This window comes from Rhizophagus irregularis, chromosome 10 (genome assembly GCF_026210795.1).
Source record: "Rhizophagus irregularis chromosome 10, complete sequence".
NCBI lineage: Eukaryota > Fungi > Glomeromycota > Glomeromycetes > Glomerales > Glomeraceae > Rhizophagus > Rhizophagus irregularis.
This window is the reverse complement of record NC_089438.1, coordinates 4,642,815-4,665,351: the sequence shown is the minus strand read 5'-3', so window position 1 is coordinate 4,665,351 and position 22,537 is coordinate 4,642,815. Positions and strand designations below refer to the sequence as shown.

Here is a 22,537-nt window from a genome sequence, read left to right as displayed (position 1 = left end):
CAAAAATTTTATTAACTATCGTCGGATAAAGAAGATTCCGTAAATAAATATATAAAGAGGAATTGGTGTATATCCTGTAGTTAATATTCAATTGAAATTCATCAACAAAAAATGATTAAAAGAAAATCACTTTTATTATTACTGGTTCCTTTCCTATTGCTATGTGTCAATGTCAATACTGCGGCACAAAATTATATTTCTAGAGGAGTTGATATAGATCGCTCAAACATACCTAAAAATATTTTGGTTGCTTCTTTTCCGGGCGGAGGAAGTCATGTTAAACCAATGTTAGATATTGCTACGATATTGGTTGAAAGAGGTTACAATGTAAGGATTTTTATTTATTCAACGTATCTTAGATCGGCTTTATTCATATTTTTCATTCTCAATATACCGTATAGGTGATTTTAGTAGCGCCAATAGAAAATAAAACATTAGTAGAATACCCAGCTATCAAGCATATTTCATCAGGTCCTAAAATGAGCGGAAATAATGGAATTGAAGTCAATAACGAAGCACTTACTTTTAAAAAAATGATAAAATTGTTCGAACCAGGCGTAAAATCTTACAAAAGAGTATACGAAATGTACAAAAATGTTGCTGAAGAATATAATATTGACTTATTTTTTTGCGATTTAGTACCGATACAAAATGATGCTTGCATAGATATTGCTCACACCCTAAAGAAACCTGTTGTCGGACTCATTTCAGGACTTCTAGGTAATTACAAACCATTTTTTTTTTTCTAATTTTATTTTTATTTTATTTTTTTAAAAAATTATCATTAATAATATTCTCTTCTATTTTCATATTTATTTTAGCAATAGATCCTAAGCCATATAAATCTGATCCGACGATCGGTTGTGACGTCTCATTAGAAGATGCATCAATTTTGGAAAGATTCCGATGTAATTTCATCCAACCTTTACTTATGATTTATTCATTTAATAGCATTGTAAATCAAATAAATGATGTAAGAAAACAAATGAATATTGAACCTGGTAATATTGCCTTTGGAGGAAGTGTAAAATCCTCTTTAATTTTTATTAATACTTTCTTCGGTTTTGAGGTAATTATTAATTTATAGTAAAATTATTTAGGTCATTAAAACGAAGTTTTTTTTATTAAATCAAACTTTTTTTTCTTACTTATAGCAACCACAGAATTTACCACCATATGTTCAGGTAAATAATAGTATTTCTTTACTATAATATTTATGAAATTTGATAAAATGATAATATTTAATTTCCCTTTTTTTCAATATTAGGAAATCGGACCGATATTATCAGAAGAATATCCACCACTTTCACCAGAACTTTCTGATTTTATAAATGGGCACGAACGCGTTCTATATGTAACTTTTGGCACACGTTTCATCACAACCACTGATAATAATAGTAAACTTTTACAATCGTTTATAGAAGCGATCAATAAAAAAATAGTTGATGGTGTAGTTTGGGCATTAATCAAGACACAAAAAGATAATTTCCACCCTACATTAAAGTTATCTGATGGTACACAAGTTCAAACTTCACCAATACTAAATAACAAACATCCACATATACATATTACAGAATTTGCTCCACAATTCTCTGTACTTAATCATACCAATACGAAGTTGTTTTTTAGTCATGGAGGTGTAGGAGGTTCTCATGAAACTCTATATACTGGTACTCCAGTGTTAGTTTTACCTTTAGCTGGTGATCAGATGGGTAACGCTCAAAAATTGATTGCAGCTGGTGTAGCATCATCGTTAAGTTTAAATAATTTGGATATTGATGATATTTTAAATAAAATGGATTCATTATTAAAGGATGAGAACGTAAAGAAAAATTTAGAAAGATTGAAAGTTTTAGCTAAAATTAACAGTAAGAGAAAGGTTAGAGCTGCTGATTTGATTGAATATATGTTATATAGTAGTACTTTTGTAGAAGATGTTAATGATGACTTTTTAAAGGAATGGTTCCCAGCTGATACTAGGATGGGAATTATTAGGGCATATAATCTTGATATTTTGACAATTTTATTAGGTATCACTCTTAGTATTATTTGGTTTATTATAGTTAAATTAATTAAATTATTTGGATTTTTATTAATGAATTCTTCGTCCGATAATCGAAAACCAAAAATAGAATAATGATAATTCATTTTTGATTTCATTTAACTTGATAATTTAATATTTTATAAATTTATATTTTTTTTATAAGAAATAATGTTTTTTAGTACAGTATTTTTAAATAAAATGACATATATTTTATTATTTAAATTTTATTAGCTGCTAGTTTTTCATATTTTGGATAATTAATAATTCTTTGGCATGAAGTGCTGAATAACTGTTATATGGGTACGGTACATTTCGCCAAAATCCATTTCGCCAAAGCCGTTTCGCCGAAGGGAACATTTCGTCGAAGGGTCGTTTCACCGAAACTATTCGCCGAAACCGAAAGCCATTTTACCGAAAGCCATTTCGCCAAAGCCATTTCGCCGAAGCTGAAAGCCATTTTACCGAATTCCATTTCGCCAAAAATGATAGAAATGATAGTGATTATCACTTTTATGAAAATATTAATCGTACAATGAAAATAAAAATTATTTATTTATCAAATTACCGTTGTTGTTTGTCACGCTAATTATAAAATGCTTTAGACTAAATGGGGAAACGTTCCCATGATGATCACTTGAGTGGGGTGGGAATTTGATTGCACCCCACTCGGGTGATCATCAAAGGATATAACCTTATTATTTACATCACAAGTGCATAGGTTATATCCTTTGGTGGGCGGCCCATGGGCATTACTATATAAGTCATGTGACTTTTAATTTTAATGTTAATATTTTAATGCTAATTTCAGCACATACTTATAATGCCCATAACGTCTGGCGCACATTTCCAGAGAAACATGCATTAGTCTGGCGCATGTTTCCCAGAGTAACATGCGCTAGTCCTGCCGAATGTTTCCCAGAGTAACATGCGCTAATCCCGCCACATGTTTCCCAGAGTAACATGCGCTAGTCCTTGCCGCATGTTTTCCAGAGTAACATGCGCTAGTCCTTGCCGCATGTTTCCCAGAGTAACATGCGCTAGTCCTTGCCACATGTTTCCCAGAGTAACATGCGCTAGTCCTTGCTGCATGTTTCCCAGAGTAACATGCGCAAGTCCTTGCCGCATGTTTTCCAGAGTAACATGCGCTAGTCCCGCCACATATTTCCCAGAGTAACATGCGCTAGTCCTTGCCGCATGTTTCCTAGAATAACATGCGCTAGTCCTTGCCGCATGTTTCTCAGAGTAACATGCGCTTGTCCTGTTGCATGTTTCCCAGAGTAATATGCGCTAGTCCTTGCCGCATGTTTCCCAGAGTAACATGTACTAATTCCTGCCACATGTTTTCCAGAGTAGCATGCGCTAGTCCCTACCACTTTGCTAAAACATGCAATTTTTTAAAAAGGCATTTAAAATCATTATATATGTATTTTACAATCATTCCATAAGCATTATTTAACTTGCAAAAGCCTTATATAATAAAATGTTTAAATTTACGATGCTTCTAAAATGCTTTTATAGATGTATTAAAAATATTCAATTTTTTGTTGCATTTTTTTGCAATGGATTAGCAATAAAATTACAATGTTTATAAAATACAAATAATTTGAAAAGGTATTGAATATAAATCTACAAGGTATAAACTACAAGTATAAAATAGCTGTGCGCAAAACTTCAGAAATATTGCCACTATTAAAATAAGAAATTCTCAACTACAAAAAAACATTGTTTGCTAAATCTAAACCACTTAAACTATGAACCGGTAAATCTTTCGTAATATTGTTAACGTTATCTGATTTGACTTTTTCAAGTACATCTATACTGTATCTTGTCTTATCTTCTCCATTAATAATATGTTGTACGTGAAAATATAAACAATGTCGTACAAACCTTTTAAGAGTTTTGACAAATTCGGTATTATTCCATGATGAGCTGTGAATAGCCTTTAAAAAAAGAGAGAGCGTTTTTTTTACAATTGCCTCATCCACATAATTAATTATTTCATCTTTATCGAGTGTATCATTTATTTCAATACTACAAAAAATAATAAAATTATTAGAACAAATTATAACTGTTGTTGAATTACTAAAAATTATACATACTCTTTGTCTTTTATGAACTGGCGTGCAAGTATTATCATGTTCTTATTTAAGTCATTTCTGAACGAGTCAAAATATCGATGAGCTTTGGAAATATATGCGGTTGATTCAGGGGAGTTGATGACGTATCCTAGCCAGATATTTTCGATTATTTGTTGTAAAGTGGAAGTAGATGGGTTACGGCTTCTAAGAAAAAGACACTTTAATTCCATTAAAAAATCTTTATCTTTCTTAGATGGTATATTATTTCCACTCTTCTTTAAAAATATAAAATTAAAGATAAAATTAATAAATATAATTACGTTAATATAAAAAAATCTAAATAAATTAAATACGATACTTACATCATCAGTAATTATTTGTCTAGTTTTGCCTCCTTTGCCAGAAGAATTTGTTGATGAAATTGGAGTAATCGGCACTTCAGATAATGACTCTTCAACAACATTCTTGAAATTTGCCCACAAATCGGGATTTCTCTTAAAAGTATTAACAAATATTCTGACCATATTATTTACTTTGGCTTCATCAATCTCTTCTTCTTCAACGTAATAAGAACTTTCTGAGTCTTCTTGATTTTCAATTGATTTTTTCGAACTTGAAGCCATTGATTCAGAAATTTTTTGCCTTTTAAGTGGGTTAGGACCAAGTTTTCGTTTCTTTTGACTTGTTTTTTCTTGAGCTATTATAAAATATTCGTGAAATTCAGTATTTAAAATAGTATCCAAAAAATAAAATTATTTTTACGTTTTAAAAGTTTTAATTTTTCATCAGGTAACGTTACTACAACTGTAAGAAGTTCTTTTTCAGATGGTGATATCGCTACTTTAAAAAATATTATCACCTTCAGTTTTAATTTTTTAAAAAATAATTATAAATTTTGTTAAAGCGTTAAATTACCTGTTGCTGGTTTGTCATCTGAACTTATAAATTCGTATGAAGGACTGCTAGATTATCTTTTCTCATTACGAGTCATTGATTATCTTATCCTTAAATTATGATTCTAAATGAATATTATTTACGACTGATAATTTTTTTATGAAAAAAATATAATTCATCATTTTATAAAGATCAATAGATTATTAATCAATAATTCATCTAGATAATTAGATTATTAATCAATAATTCGTCTAGATAATTCTACTTGTGCCTCATTAGAATATTTCTGCTTAATCACTTGATTAAATAATTCTAATTCCGCTGATATCTCATAAATAGACTTCAATTTCAACTAAATATTTTTTTTTCTCTTTTCAACTCAATTTTCTATCTGATATAAATAAGAATTTCTTCAACTGAACGTAGTTTACAAATTAAATTATATATCTATGCTTTCTTATTAAATTTTTCAACCATTTAAAATTAGATAACAAATAATGCATAGAGTGCGTACAAAAACAAATAAATTTACTACTGGAAGAATAAGAAATACCAAAAAAACAAAACCACAATTTGTCCAAAGAGATACTCGAGTCGCCAACATCTTTCAAAATAACCTACGTGTTAATGTAGAATCTCAACATAATAGTGAAACTGACGATACTGATACATTTCAGTGGAATAATGGGAAAGAATATATTTCAAATATTGAAAACATTTCAGAACCTTTAGAAAATACTGACGTTAACGCTGAATTATCTGATACTAACGTTAACACTGTATATGATTATAGTTCTTCTTTAAACGGTCAATGTTTCCCAAACATTTCAGTATTTCTGATTTTTATATGGACTGTAAAACATATAATAGGTAAATATGATCGACTTGTGAAACTTGTACTGCATTATTAACAACTTGATCATAGGAACAGCTGCGTACAAGGATCTTATAAATATCCTCAAACATCCTCAATTTTGTATTTTTGATCTCCCAAATGATCTTTCTACCGTTAAAAAATATCGAAATAAACTACCTTTAATGCCCATTTCAAGTTTAACTGTTCCAATATTGCAGAAAAATACTCCATCTAACTCTGAAGCAACTAAAGAAGCGTATTATTTCTCTATTTTAAACCATATTGAAAGAGTATTAAACAATCCTCAACTAAAAAAGCATACGTATTTTGGAGCTGGTGTAGAAGTGACTAATAAAAGAGAACTATGGCATGGAACTTTGTGGCATGAATCACCTTTATTTGGTTTAACAAGCATTTCTTATAATGATGGTAAGTATAATAATAATATATTAAAACATTTTATTTATTTTATCGTTAATATACTTAATTTGTTTCAAGTTATTTACAGTACTGGTGAATTTGTTATGTACGAATTTGACAATGTAAGATATTATGGAAGGATTTTGGCATTTATTCAAGTGGAAGAAAATGGATCTTGGCGTATTAAAATTCAAAAATTATTAAATTATTTTGATTTGCCAAGAATATTTCGTTCAGCTTCTCGTGGTACTGACCAGTTGTGGATGACAGATGATTTTATATTAATAAGACATTCACAAATAATAAAAAAAGTTGTAATTTGGCTTAAGGATACAGATCAAATACCCCGTTATGAAAAGCGTATTTCTGAAATTCTTTACAAGCATAATAATCGTTACACGATTCATCCTATTGAACAACGACATCACCATCCAAATGAATATATAACAATGGGTATACCTCCATCACCTAATATGAAAGTATTCAAATTTTTTATCGATCTTTACTATGATGATTTTGGTACTTTTAGAACAGTATATCATTCTCTAGGAGGACTATATATTCAATTCGGTAATATGACACTCAAGTTACGTCAATAACTGAAAAATCATTTTTTAATAGGGTTCATCCCATTCGGTGGAGAGTTTGAGGATGTTATCAAACCATTTATAAAAGACATTAAACAATTACAACATGGCATTGTGATGAAGATCGGGGAAGAAGAGGTTTGGGTGACTGGTGGATTGGGCTTGACTACGGCTGATCTACCTCAAGGTAATGACCTTGCTGGAATCTTACGTCAAAATGCAAATTATGGATGCAGAACTTGTGAAGTGTTTAAAGAGAATCTTACTGAAATTGATTATGATATTAAAAAGCATGGAAGATATCATCACCTTACTGATAATTATTTTGATTATTTGCACCAATTACATGACATACCTTCATTACAAACAGCTTTTGCAAAAGAGCACGGTTTATGTATTAAGCCAAATGTTTTGGATCAATTATTTCGAGATCGTCATACACAAACACCACAAGATGCATTTCATGCAGTAGCTGGATTGGGAGGCAGATTGCTTAATATTACATTAGAATCTTTTACAAGAGATGGAGAAGCTAAATTTCTTACTGTATAGAAATCATTTGAATTTCCATCATATTGGTCGCGTCAACAAAACCCCATATCATATCGGAACAGTTACTTTATGTCTGATACATTAAGGTTAGCTATAATGATGCCGTTTCTATTACGTAGATGTCTTAACAACCGCTCTATCAAAGATAATATAATTCAACGTATCAAAGAAAATAACCAATTACGATTAAATTCACAAGCAATATCGATGATTAAATAATGTTGGATTAAGTTTGCCATATGTTCAAAAGCAGTATTTGCGGAATTAATGGCTGATAATGATTATGTTAGATTAGATGCGACGTTGCAATACTTGTCTATTGATTTGTTGAAGGTAAAATTTTACTTAGTAATAAGATTTTATTCCAGCAATTACTAACTTCTGATAATTGAAATTGATAGGTATTTCCAGAAGAGTTTTCAAATTTACCAAACCTTCATGTTCTTCGTCATCTTTCTGAGCATGCACGACGCTTTGGTAATCTTATTAATGCATCGGTATCATTGAAAGAAATGGTTCATCGAATATATAAAAGTTATGTACCACATACCAATAAGAAAAATGTGGAATTGGATTTCATCAAACGAGAAAACACATTGCAAAGTCTTAGGTAATAAATTATTTAAGAAATGTCTCCCATAATTATTTATTGATCACTAACTACAATTTATAATTTAAGATATTTAATAGATCGTGGTTTACATAATCATATACAAATTAATGGAAAAATTAAAAGTTTATTTGATGGATGGTATTTAACTTCGCAAGTATATTCAAATGAAGATATTGAAGAAGGTATTATAAGCAACTACGATTTTTAGTTTACTTACAGAATATTAAATCACTTATTTGAAATCTATATAATAATAGATCAAGAAAATAATTTTACGTCACCCTCATCCAACTATATTAATATAAAAGTTCGTAGTAAATGGAACAAACAGAAAATACAAGAAAATGGATTTTCAGGAAGGAAACTTGATGAAAATATGGTTTCAGACATATCATGGACATACGATAATTATTTTGGACAGCAAGCAGCCGTGGCGCATTATAATATTAATTTTTATCAGCATCTTTCTTTTACAATTATAGATGATGATATGATAATCGAAGAAAACATAAAACTTCAAGCAGGTGATGTTGTTGAGATAGAAGGAAAAGAAGACAACGATGATATTGAAAATGAAAAATGGTTTGCACGTATTCAAGCAATTTTTGTACACTGATCAAATGACAATAACTATCATGTTTTCTTATCGTTTGAATGGTTTGATTTGATTGGGTTTGATCAAATTATGCAATGTAATAGGTATTTACTTCAAGGACGTAATGAAAATTGGAAGCGAATACATCCAATTTCAATTATAAATTCACATCAAAAAATTCATTTTGTGCATGATTGTGGTACTTCCTGTACAGTAGAAAACCATGACATTAACAATAGAAATTACTTCAAAAATGATTTTCTTTATACTGCTGTTTAATAATTATATAGGTATAGTTCGCATTAATAATAAAATATATATATATAGTTCACATTAATAATAAAATTGTTTTAAGATGATTATTAAATGATATGTATTCTAAAGCCTTCTGCAAGCCTTTTAAAATTGTTTTGTAATATTTTAACAATGAGCTTATGAGTACTAATAAGAATATTATGAAAATAACATAAAAGGGCATTTTAAAATGCTTTTAAAATACTTTTTAAAGGCCTTTCAAATGGTTTTTAAAAAAATTAATATTTTAGATAAGCACACATTTTCCAGAGGTTATATCCTTTGGTAGGCATTCTATGGGCATTACTATATAAGTCACGTGACATATAATTTTATAAAGATCTTAATTCTGGAACATATTGCTAAAGCAATATGTGATAATTCTAGCACACAAATTCTCTCCATGTTTATTTCTGTAACATGCAATGACTTTGGTGCATATTTCCTACTGTAATATGCAGTAATTCTGGTGCATGTTTCTTACCATAACATGTGGTAACTCTGGTGTATATTCCTTACTGTAATGATTCTGATTTCTGATACATGTTCTTATGTTTAAAACATCAAATATTTAAACTGAATATTACCAGAATCACTGCATTATATTATAGAATATTGCATATTATGCATTAGGAATATATGCAAGAATTGTTGTATATACATTATAAATTTACATTGGAATGTATGCTAAATTACTGCATATTATATTAATAAATAATATACAGCATCTGGAATATGTGCTATGATTACTGCATATTATGGTAGAAAATACATATTAAATTGTTATATATTTTTTTTGAAATAGTATTTAAAGTTTATTTTAGTAATTTTAGCAAAAAAATAATAAAACAATAAAAAATTAATAAAAAAAAATAAAGTTAACAAAAAAAAATAAAATTAACAAAAAAAAAAATAAAATTAACAAAAAAAAAATAAAATTAACAAAAAAAAAATAAAATTAACAAAAAAAAAAATAAAATTAACAAAAAAAAAATAAAATTAACAAAAAAAAAAATAAAATTAACAAAAAAAAAAATAAAATTAACAAAAATAAAATTAACAAAAAAAATAAAATCTATAAAAAAAATAAAATCAAATAAAAAAAAAGAAAAAATTGAATATATAGGAATGAAAAAAAACAAATGATTATTATATTTGTATCAGTAAAGTGATTTACATGATCATAAAATTAATTACTTATAAACTTTAAAATATACAACTAGAACTGTACCACTATGGCCGCCTGGCGGCGGCCTTCAAAATAGAATTAGGTGTAACATGAGCATAGATGCATAGTCAAATAAACACTTTTTTTAAAGAACCCCTAATTGCTTTATTACACTTATATGATAACTGATAACATGATAATCTAGGTTTGTTTATGAAATAGGAAGCGGTTGTGATGCTACTTGTTCCAAGCGAGAATATTCTTTAATCACATTTGGATCTACTTTAAATGCATCTCTATTTAAATTCATTGTTTGAATTTGATCCCATTTAGGACATCTGATTCAGTTTTATTATTAATTATGATTTAATGTTAGTAATATATTAAAAAAATTATTAGCAATCAAATTATTATGAAAGTTTTAATAGTTCGTATATATATATATGATCAGTGATCTATAACATATATTTGTAATATTATTATTAAGGATCAACAATTAAATTTTACAATAACTTCAATTTTTTTTTTAATAAAAAATAAATAAATATAATGTTTATTACATATAAGATATAAAAAATACAGATAATAAAAATGAATTTTAAAAACAGTTCGTATTTGTCAGGTGATCTATGACATGCATAATAGTACGATCAGCAATTAAATTTTACGTTGACTTCGTTGACTTCAAATTTTTTTTTTTGAACTAATTATACTTTGATATAAAAATAAAATAAATGCAACTTCTTTTATTTCATTTATTTCATTGAAAAATAAATAAAGTACTTATTACATATAAAATATAAAAAACAATAGATAATAAAAAAAGAATTTTAAAAACAGTTCGTATTTGTCAGGTGATCTATGACATGTGTAACATGATCAGCAATTAAATTTTACGTAGACTTCAAATTTTCTTTTAAACCACTTTTCTTTGACATAAAAAATAAAATATGTTTTTTATTTCATTAAAAAAAATAAATATAGCACTTATTACATATAAAATATAAAGAACAGATAATAAAAAAAATTAAAGAAAAGATTATTACTGGGTTACGTTAGTTCATAAACATTATTTAGTTTTTTGTTTTTTTCTACCTCTTGTTGAATTTGAAATTTTTGGTGTATTATTTTTTTTTTAATATTTTCGTTTCTCTCTTCATTTTCTTCAATATTTTCATTAATTCTTTCTTCATTTTCTTCATTTGTAATAGAAGTTTCACAATCATGAATTTCATCACTTTGTTGATTTTGTAATAGCAAAGATCTTGAAATATCTGCTATTTTAGTCATATTTGTTTTACATTTATTTTTAGTTGGTGTCATTGACAATGATGGTTGTGTTGTTGAATTCTGTTGTATGAGAGAAATTCTTTGTTCTATAACAGATTTTGAAGATCCTTCATTACGTGAATCAGATTTTGATTTCCATGGAACTACAATACTGTTATCTGATTCTATTTTTGCTGATACAAACTGAAATTCCAAAATTTCACAGTATAATTGATCTTTTGCAAAAAAAAATACTCCTGTTGTATGAACTGTTGAATTTTTTCTGGCTTTTGTTAACGCATTCTTAAATCGCCCATTTGGTGGGTGAGTTAAATTTACAGTAAATGGAGTAAATTGATCCTTAGATAAATATGGCTTTACTTGTATTTGTAAAGTATATCCACTTTCTGTTAATTCTGCATACCCCAAAGTCTTTCCAAGAAGATGTACAGTTGGTTTTATTATAGGAATATCTTCCTTATCGATAAGGAGTTGTACATTAGTTGTAATAGAGACGTTTATTGAACCATCTTGAGTTGTTGAAAATTTTCCTGTAATTAAGTATACATTTTCTGCCTTAAGTGGCGAAGTTACTTTAGATCCATCATCTGAATCAAGGTCTGTGTTATTTATTAAGGTCATATAATTGTAAAATTTATATATTTGAAATGCATCTTCATTATCAATTCGGGAAATAGCCATGCCTTTCTGCAAGACACCATTATTAATAGTTTCATCAGTCACAGAGAGTATATACACGATGGTTGTAATGTTTGCAATCATATTTCGAAATTTTTTTTGAATCTGATTATTATTAAAATGAAAAATGAATAAAAGTAAAAAAAAGTAAATGAATTACTTATATTTATAAAAAAAATTATGACTTTAATATATTTATAATATATTTTATTTTTTAAAAAAAAGTAATAATATTACAATTATTTATTATTATTTATGATTTATGATTATTAAAAAAATAAAAATGTGATTTTATTACAATTTATTACAAAATTATGATACATTTTATTTAAAACTTAAAAAAGTGGTTCATTGAAAAAATTACGATTTTATTATTTATTAATATATGAAAAATTTTGATTTTTATCAAATTTATTTAAAAAAATGCAATTTTATTGAAAAAATTACGATTTTATTACAATTTATTGCAAAATTATGATGATTTTATTACATTTATTTAAATTTAAAAAAAAGTAGTTTTCATTGAAAAATTGCGATTTTATTATTTATTTACATTGAAAAAAAATTGATTTTATCAAAAATTTATTACAATTTATATAATAAAATTAATTTATTAATTTATATAATAGTTTATGATTGAAATAACATAATCTCATTAACTGTTAAATATTACTTTATTAATTAAATAAATGATAAAAAAAAGGGTAATTTTATTAGAACTAATTTGTTTATAGTTACTATATGTGGCTTTAAATTTTCTAACCTGTGAATTCAATTTTAGTTTATTTTCATTGTAACGTAAATGATGATCATCTTTCAATTTTTCAATTTGTAAATTTATTTATTTTTTATTATTAAAAAAGTGTAATAATCTGTTGAAAAAAACCACACTTTTATAATTATAGCTATAAAAAAAGGGTGGTTTCATTGTAACTAATTTATTTATAGTTATTAATTGCGGCTTTAGTTCTTTTAACTAATATTAACATGTGAATTTAATTGTAGATTATTTTCATTGTGACGTAAATGATGATCATCTTTCAATTTTCAATTTGTAAATTTATTTTTTTTATTATTAATTAAAAAAACAAATAAAAAAATACAATTTTATTAATAAAAAAAGGTAGCTTCATTATAACTAATTTATTTATAGTCATTAATTGCGGGCTTTAGTTCTTTTAACTAATATTAACATGTGAATTTAATTGTAGATTATTTTCATTGTGACGTAAATGATGATCATCTTTCGATTTTCAATTTGTAAATTTATTTATTATTAATTAAAAAAATGTGTAATTTATGGGAAAAATCACAATTTTTAATTTAATTAACAAACAAATAAAAAAATACAATTTTATTAATAAAAAAAAGTACCTTCATTATAACTAATTTATTTATAGTTATTATATACAAGTTTCAATTTTTATAACATGTGAATCCAATTTTAGATTATTTTTACTTACTGTGACGTAAATGATGATCAACTTCAATTCACGAAATTTATTTAAACAACTGCTGTCCAAAAAACAATCAATTGATATATTGAAATTGAAATTGAAATTGAAATTCATTGCAATGAAACGAAATTTCAATTATGTTTATATATATTTTATATAAAAACGGACCCCTGTTTTGCCATATTTGCTAACCAAATTAGGACCTACTTCCTTCCTTTTTTGGAATACAACTTATTATTACAACGGCCAATCACAATAAACAACACTATGAAATTTAGATCATCTGATTGTTAACAACTTTGTATCGTGATCTGTATATATTGATAACATGATTATGCAAATCATTTGTTATTTTTTATTTTTTGTTGTTTTTTGTTATTTTATTATTTTTTTTTTTGTTTATTTTTTTTTTGTTTACTTTTTTTTTTTGTTTATATTTTTTTTTGTTTATTTTTTTTTGTTTATATTTTTTTTTGTTTATTTATTTTTTTTTATTTATTTTTTTTGCTAAAATTACTAAAAATAAACCTTAAATACTATTTCAAAAAAATGGCCATTTTTAGTAAAGTTATATATATTTCTAAAACATAATATACAATATTCTATAACATAATATGCATTGATTCTAGTAATGCTTAGTATTAAATATTTAATATTTTAGATATAAGAATATGTACTAAAATCACTGCATGTTACAGTAAGAAAAATAAACTAGAGTTACCACATGTTACTATAGGAAACATGTGCCAGAGTCACCGCATGTTACAGTAGGAAACATGCGCCAGAGTCACCGCATGTTACAGTAGGGAACATGCGCCAGAGTCACCGCATGTTACAGTAGGGAACATGCGCCAGAGTCACCGCATGTTACAGTAGGGAACATGCGCCAGAGTCACCGCGTGTTACAGTAGGGAACATGTGCCAGAGTCACCGCTGATAACGAAGATTATGGCGCAGTAAAAATCACGAGATTCAAAAATCAGATGATTAATTAGTAGATCAATCATTATGTAATCAAATAATTTTGTAGATCTGATTAACGTTACAATTGTTATTTTTGTTATTTATATTATTTATGTTATTTTTATTATTTTTATTATTTCTTTTATTTATTACATTTATTTTATTTACTTTATTTATTTTAGTTATATTATTTTCTTTATATTTTATTTTTATATAAATATCTTATGATTTTTTTCTTAAGTTAAAGTGTGTGTCAGTGTGTCAGATAGATAGAAAATAGATAGTATAAGTTAGGGATTAACTTGTATTAACTATTTAATAAACTCTTATATTAAAAACGAACTGTGATTGTGTTATATTTTGCGTATTGTGTTTTTGCGTGTCTTGCTGATATAAACTACGTTATAGCTATTGACTCCCTAACGTTTAGTTATAGTTGACAGAGTCTGAGACGGACCTGTTAACAAAGTGGTGATTCCTGCCAGGTCATAAGAGATTTATGACCATACAAGATCATTTCGAACAACAATTACAATTAACTACTCGCCATACTGCTCAACATCTTTCAAATATAAATCCACCTACTACTGTAGATCATTCTTGTCGTATCTGTTATCCTCCACCTCTTGTTTTACCACCTGCCTTTCAAAATTTCTGGAATTGGATTAGTAACTACTTCTTTGCAGTTAGTTATACCTCCTACACTATAAGGGCTTTACCTATCTTCTGTCAAGCATTTCAATTAGATAACAATAGAATCAAAGGACTCCAAGTTTTAATCCTATCTAGTAAACTACTTTTTAGTATTAGATACCAGCAAAGACCTGATTCTATCAGAAATCTAGTATTTTTCTTCTTCAATCTTACTCATAGAACAAACTATTTTAATAATCCTGTTACACCTCAATTAGTTGCTCAACTTAACACTGATATCCAAACTGAAAGAAATAATAACCCTAATAATCTCATAGATAACCCTCCTGTTTATAATCAAAATATGGCTGACGAAGCTGCTATCACCAATGCTTTGCAAACTGTTTTTGGTAATAATGCTGCCAATCTTTTGAGCAGAGGAAGTAATATTGCAAAAATTGAACCCTTTTCTGGAAAAGAAGATGAAGATCCTATCGAATGGTTAGCTATTTTTGAAAAGGCTGCTGCTACTAATGGTTGGACTACTCCTGAGAGAAAACTAGCAGTTGCAGCTTCTTATTTAAGAGGTGCTGCATCTGATTGGTATGATACTAATTCTGCTACAATAGGTAACCACTGGGAATCTGGACAAAACACTGGCAATAATTTTACAGACCTTTTTAAAAAATATTTTGCAAATGATACTCGCAAAAATAAATGGTATCAGGAATTACTCACCTTAAGACAAGGTAGTAATGAAACAGTAGATGATTATGCCGCTAAATTCCAAAGGTTATTAAAGAGAGTTGATACTACCAATGCTATTCCTGATGCTCAGAAAATTAGAATGTTCCTTTTTGGATTAACTCCTACTATCACTCCTATGGTACATTTACAAGATGCTAATACTTTATCTGATGTCATTGGTAATGCAAGAAAAGTTGAAACTGGATTAAATTACGCACATTTAGGACCAAGTGTTACTGGAATTGCTACTAAAGTAGCTACTGTATCAACCACACCTGCAAAAACTGAAAGTCTTCAAATGGAAGCAATTGAAGCATTAACTCAACAAATGCAGAAACTTTCACTTAACTATGCAAATTTATCTAGTGCTTTATTAGCTCAAACTCAACCCATTCAACCACAACCTGTTAGAAGAATCCAACCTGCGAGATATACTCAACCAAATAATTTAACCCAAACTTTCAGACCTAATAGACCCAGAACTGATATAAGAGATATCGAATGCTACAGATGTGGAGAAAAAGGACATTACGCTAGAGATTGTATGTCAGAAAGAAATGCAAGAAGACCTCAAAGAAGAGATGCTCATTATTTGGAAACATATGAAGAAACTTATGATTCTTATGATAATTATTATGAAGATGAATATTATCAAGATTATTACGATGACAATTATGAGGAAGCTGAAGCCTATGTCACTACTCGTTCTAGATCTCAACCAACCACTAACTATAGGCCAAAACCTAAACAACCAAGAGCTGTAGAAAATATTATTTCATCTGAATCACAACAAGAACAGAGATTGAGAAGACCCCAACCAAGACAAAATATCAATATTCCAATGGATGAAGTTATTGAAACAACTGCTACTCCTGCTGTTCCACCAAAAAGAACTGTTAAAAGAACCCCAAGAATGCCCTCAATTATTGAACAGATGCCTCCTTATCGCATTTCATATGACATATTAAATATGCCATCTTCAGCAAAGATTGGACAACTTTTGAAATATAATGACCAAAAGAAAGATTTTGCCAGAATTTTGAGAAGACCACCTAAGACTCAAGAAACTAACTATGTAGATAGAATCTCTGATTCGGAAGAAGGTGATACTAGAGACACCACTGCTGTGAAATGTGCAGTGAGAATTAAAGGAGATCCTGTTTATGCAATTTTAGATTCAGGAGCTGCTGTTTGTGTTATCACCAAATCTCTTGCTCGAAAGTTGAGATTGGAAATCACTAAACCCTCCAACACTATTGTAGTCACTGCGGATGGGACAAGAAACAGAGCCTTAGGACAAATAGAAAAAGTACCTATAGTAATTCAAACTCTCCTTATCCCTACCACTTTCCATGTTATTGACTCAAAGGATGAAACCCTACTCTTAGGAACTGACTGGTTTAGGCGTACCAGAGCTGTACTTGATTTCAATAATAAATCAGTTCAATTGACTTTCCTAGCTAAAACTATTCTTGCACCTATTTCAATTCATATTGGAGAAGTTCCCAGATATGTATCTTTCCAAGAAGAAGAAATTGACAATGAAATAGACGAAATTTTTGATGAATATGAGTATGAGGATGACCTAATTGAAAAACAGATTCACCTTCTTAATAGTGAATCAAGTGAAGATGAAGAAATATGGGAACAATGGTATCAACAACCACTAAACTATAACCCTTGGGATGAAAAGGAGGAAATTCCTGACCAATATAATTTATTAGAAGATATTTTAAATGATTACCTAACTGAAGATGATGAAGATAAAACTGATAATCCTGCACTATTCTTAGCTCAAGCAGAAAAAGGAAATGAGTGGAATATCCAAAAAGACCTACATGTTGGACCGCTTACAGATCATCAACAGACACAATTCCAACAAGTATTGAACAACAATGAAGATATTTGTGCAAAGAGCCAGACTGATATTGGGAGAACTGGATTAATTAAACATCAAATCCACACTGGAGACGCTGCACCTCAAGCAAGAAGTCCCTACAGAACTAACCCTAAGAAGAAAGAATTCCTTAGAGAAGAAATAAAGAAGTTGGAACAACAAGGAATGATAAAGAAATCCATGAGCCCATGGGCTGCACCAGTAGTAATAGTAGACAAGAAAGGAGGAGACCTGCAAATGTGTGTTGATTATAGACCGCTCAATAAAGTTACAAAACCTGACGCATATCCCTTACCTCGTATCGATGATTTGCTTGAATCCTTCAGAACTGCTAATTGGTTCTCTACATTAGACCTTGCTAGTGGCTTTTGGCAAGTGGAAATGGATCCTAAAGACAAGGAAAAAACAGCTTTTATAACAGATTTTGGATTATATGAATTTAACGTCATGCCTTTTGGATTGAGGAATGCTCCAGGAACCTTCCAAAGGTTAATGAACTATGTATTACAAGAGTTTTTGGGAAAATTCGTGGCTGTTTATTTAGATGACATAATTATTTACTCAAAGACCTTTGAACAACATCTGGATAATATTACTCAAGTTTTCCAAGCGCTCAGAAATGCTAATTTAAAAATTAAGCTGAAGAAATGTTATTTTTGCCTTCCTAGTATTGCTTTCCTTGGACATATCGTAGGAAGAGATGGTATAAGAGTTGATCCTTCAAAAATAGAGAAGATTAGAAATTTTCCTGCACCCACCTCTGTTACTGAAATTAGATCGGTTTTAGGATTATTCTCCTATTACAGAAAATTTATCAAGGATTTTTCTAAAATTGCGAAGCCTATCTCTAAGTTATTACAAAAAGAAACTCCATTTCAATGGACAGAGAAGCAACAGAAAGCATTTGAACACCTGAAAGAAAGATTAATCTCAGCACCTATTTTGAGGTATCCCGACTTTGAACAACCTTTTATTTTATATACTGATGCTTCTGGAACAGGATTAGGAGCTGTACTCTCTCAAAAAGATAAAGAAGGAAAAGAATATGTAGTTGCTTATGCAAGTAGAAGTTTAAATAAACATGAACAAAACTATGCTATAACAGACCTAGAATGTTTGGCTATTGTATGGGCAATTAATTATTTTCAGCATTATTTAGGATTATTACCTTTCTCAGTAGTTACTGACCATTCTGCCCTCAAATGGTTACAAACTTCAAAAATTCCAACTGGAAGGAGAGCGAGATGGATTATGCAACTACAGCAATATGATTTTACTATTCAGCATAGAGCTGGAAAAGCCAATGCCAATGCAGATGCTCTCTCAAGAATTAATCCAACAGAAGAACCTATTAATTCAGCTGAATGTTTTTTAGCAATTATTGGCGAAGAAAAGAATATTTATGAAGTACAAAATGATGGATATAGTAGACCACAAAGAATTCCTAAGAAATTCAACATTATTCAACCTGAATTTAAACCTGAATATTTAATTAATGAACCATTTTGGGAACACTCTCAAAGGAAATATCGATTTAATTTCTTTTCCCATCTTTATTAAATTTTCTTTTTTATTTTATTATTTATTATTATTATTTATTTATTATCTATATAATTATCCAATTCAATTATTAACCAATTAAAACAACAAAACCTTTAATAATAATCAATCAAAACAATATGGAACTACAACAATACCAAAACCTTTATCAATATTTACAATCACAACAACTACCACCAAATTTAACAACACAACAAAAGCGCAAATTTATTAATTTTTCTAAAAATTTTATCATCAAAAATAACTTTATCTACAAAATAGACAAAAGACAACAAAACAATTTACTCAGAGTAATCAGAAACTATGAAGCAGAACCTGTTCTTTTTATGATGCATAATGATCCAACAGCTGGACATTTTGCTACAGATATAATGTTTGAGAAAATACGTTCCAGGTATTACTGGCCTCAAATGTATGAAAATATAAGAGCGTATGTTCAAGCATGTGATCAATGTCAAAGAAGGGGAAAGTATAAAAGAACAGAACCATTACACCCAATACCTGCCTTTGAACCTTTTTATCAAATTGGAATAGATATAGTAGGACCTTTACCACGCTCTAAAAAAGGTAATAGATATATTGTAGTCGCAATAGATTATTTAACAAAATGGCCTGAAGCAAAAGCCTTATCAGAAGCTACAGCAGAAAATGTTGCTACCTTTATTTATGAAAATATTATTTGTCAACATGGATGTCCTTCAAGAATTTTATCAGATAGAGGATCTCATTTCAATAATAAAATGATCGACAGTCTTACCCAGCGATTTCAAATTAAACATCATTTTTCTACTCCTTATCATCCACAAACAAATGGATTAGTGGAACGATTTAATAGAACACTATGCGAAGCTTTAGCAAAAACTGCAACAGATACTGATGAATGGGATTTATTTATCGCACCAATTTTATTTGCATATAGAACCAGTAAAAATTCTTCAACAAAAATAGAACCTTTCTTTTTAGTATATGGACGATCAGCAAAATTACCAATAGATAATGATGATAATTTGTGTAATAATTCTGATACTTTATTAAAACGTGTCAAACATTTAATTGATGATGTACCACAAATCAGAGAAGAGGCACGTGTGCAGATCAATAAATCACAGCAGAAACAAAAGGATCGACATGACGCAAAATTAAAGAAAAATATTTCTTACCAAATAGGAGACAAAGTTCTTTATTTTAATGCAGCTAAAGAAAAACAATGGTCTGGAAAATTAGACCCTAAATGGAAAGGACCATTTTACATCCATCAAGTTTTATTAAATGGATCATACAAATTAAGAACTTTGGAAGGACGAGTTTTAATAACTCCAGTTAATGGAACGTTACTTAAATTATATCATGATCGACAAAATTGGCAACCTATGGTTGTTATAAATAATATAAAAAGACTAGACGTTCAGTAAATAAGAAATAATTTTCAAAATGACTCCAGTAGATATTTTCAACGATTTAATGGAAATTGAACCAATAGAAATAATTTTTCCTGTAGATCCTGTAAATGACGAATCATCATCAGACCAAAAATTTATCCAATACTATTAATTATTACAAAGATATTCACGACTAAAAAGGAGACAATACACTTTATTTTATGCTTATAAACTTGGACAATTATTAGAAAATCAAATATTATCACGTGCTCAGAAAACTTTATTTAGATCTAGAATGACGACACACTTTTATCAAGGATGTATTAGGACCTATCATATTTTTCTTAATATAGGAGTAGAACAAATATTTAGAACAAAATTAGTAACTTTTATGATGTTGAAAAAGTTAAAGTCACAAGAATTTCGATTATTATGTGGAGCTGAATTTAGTTAATGATAATCCTTAAAATCGATAAATTAATCGTGAATGATTAACAAAATTAGAAATCAATGATGATCGACAAATCAAATTAGTTTTTATGTTGAACAAACTGATCAAAAATGATCAGCATGAATATGCGACTCAATGCCCCAGAAAATTTACAAAATTTTACGAAAAAAAAAAAAAAAAAATTTTTTATCATATATATTATATTTATTATATAACAAAATAATAAAAGATGATTACATAATAGAAAAGAAAATTATACGGAAGAAGGAGGATTACGAGAATTATCTCTATTTCTAAGCAAAACTATCATCCCTTCAGCCCTATGGTGTGCAGCATTTCTTTCCCAATGCAACCTATTGCAATCTTCCTTCAAAGCTGAAATTTGCCGACGAAAAGCAAGATGTTCATTTACTCTCTCATTTTTAAGCCGTTGAATGAAATCGTCACATTCCTGGATATCATTCAACATAATTTCATTCTCGGCGACCAGTTGATACTGTTCGGAACTAGTAAGAGGAGCTTGTTGTTGTTCAACTAATTCGTCACGTGACGAAGCTTCTTGGAGTTGCTCCTGGAGTGACGATAATTGTTGTTGCAGTTGTTGAACTTGTTGTTGAAGTTCTTGTCACACCTGAGATTCTTGAGAAGATTTTATAATCGAAAAATCTTCTCAGACTTGTACTTCCTCCTGAAGTTCTTGAACTTCTTGACGTAGTTGAATTATTTCTTCACGAAGTTCCCTGTTTTGAAGAAAAAATTCAGAGGCCACTCGAACTGCCCTTTGTGATAATTTTTGCGTTTCCTTTCCTTCTTCTTTTTCTTTCTTAGATTTGCGAACAAAAAACCGCTTATTATAGTTTTTTTGAGAACTACATTTATTTTTCTTTTTAGTTAGTCTGATACGTTCTCTTGGCGTAGATTTCTGGTTATTGTATTTCTTGTATACCATGATGACGAGAAAAGAAAGAAGACGAGAAAAATCTTAATTAGGTTACCAGATTTTCAACATTTATGGAAAAAAAACTTACAACAATTTTCTGATGATTTACCAGCCCATCCCGATCCCATAATTCATGATTTTCTTTTAAATTGATAATGAATTTCTTCCTAGGATCGATGTCACCCGTGTCCTGATCATTTGATGGCCACATTTGAGAAGGCTAATACCTTAGCTTTACATGGACTTTGGTTCGTGTCCCTTTCGAGGGCCTACTGTTTTGGTATTACATGGATGACCAGTTTTTTCATTTACTAGCGGGTTGGGAGTGAAGTGAAAAGAAAAGATAAAATTTATTTGGCTTTAATTATTTTTTGTGGGAACTCAAAATTTAGTGAGGGAGATTTGATAACGAAGATTATGGCGCAGTAAAAATCACGAGAT

The 22,537-nt window shown here is 28.8% G+C and overlaps 5 protein-coding genes across 5 annotated transcripts; 2 read left to right on the top strand and 3 right to left on the bottom strand.

The window, feature by feature from the left end:
- Positions 1-111: 111 nt before the first annotated feature.
- OCT59_002447 (uncharacterized protein) lies at positions 112-2,137 on the top strand (the record flags this gene model as incomplete). Its single annotated transcript, XM_025321546.2, has 5 exons — positions 112-327; positions 402-720; positions 822-1,069; positions 1,155-1,184; positions 1,268-2,137. 5 exons carry the CDS (start codon positions 112-114, stop codon positions 2,135-2,137), a joined length of 1,683 nt encoding a protein of 560 aa, XP_025168571.1.
- A 1,616-nt stretch (positions 2,138-3,753) lies between these two features.
- On the bottom strand, positions 3,754-4,745 carry OCT59_002446 (uncharacterized protein; the record flags this gene model as incomplete). Its single annotated transcript, XM_066144511.1, has 3 exons — positions 3,754-4,075; positions 4,144-4,397; positions 4,485-4,745. 3 exons carry the CDS (start codon positions 4,743-4,745, stop codon positions 3,754-3,756), a joined length of 837 nt encoding a protein of 278 aa, XP_065995668.1.
- A 2,251-nt stretch (positions 4,746-6,996) lies between these two features.
- On the top strand, positions 6,997-8,660 carry OCT59_002445 (uncharacterized protein; the record flags this gene model as incomplete). The annotated part of the gene is made up of 5 exons (XM_066144510.1): positions 6,997-7,425; positions 7,663-7,764; positions 7,833-8,041; positions 8,111-8,226; positions 8,302-8,660. The coding sequence occupies 5 exons, from the start codon at positions 6,997-6,999 to the stop codon at positions 8,658-8,660; spliced, it is 1,215 nt and encodes a 404-aa protein (XP_065995667.1).
- Positions 8,661-11,151: 2,491 nt separating this feature from the next.
- On the bottom strand, positions 11,152-12,153 carry OCT59_002444 (uncharacterized protein; the record flags this gene model as incomplete). Its single annotated transcript, XM_066144509.1, has 1 exon — positions 11,152-12,153. One exon carries the CDS (start codon positions 12,151-12,153, stop codon positions 11,152-11,154), a length of 1,002 nt encoding a protein of 333 aa, XP_065995666.1.
- A 9,256-nt stretch (positions 12,154-21,409) lies between these two features.
- On the bottom strand, positions 21,410-22,105 carry OCT59_002443 (uncharacterized protein; the record flags this gene model as incomplete). The annotated part of the gene is made up of 2 exons (XM_066144508.1): positions 21,410-21,727; positions 21,833-22,105. The coding sequence occupies 2 exons, from the start codon at positions 22,103-22,105 to the stop codon at positions 21,410-21,412; spliced, it is 591 nt and encodes a 196-aa protein (XP_065995665.1).
- Positions 22,106-22,537: the final 432 nt, after the last annotated feature.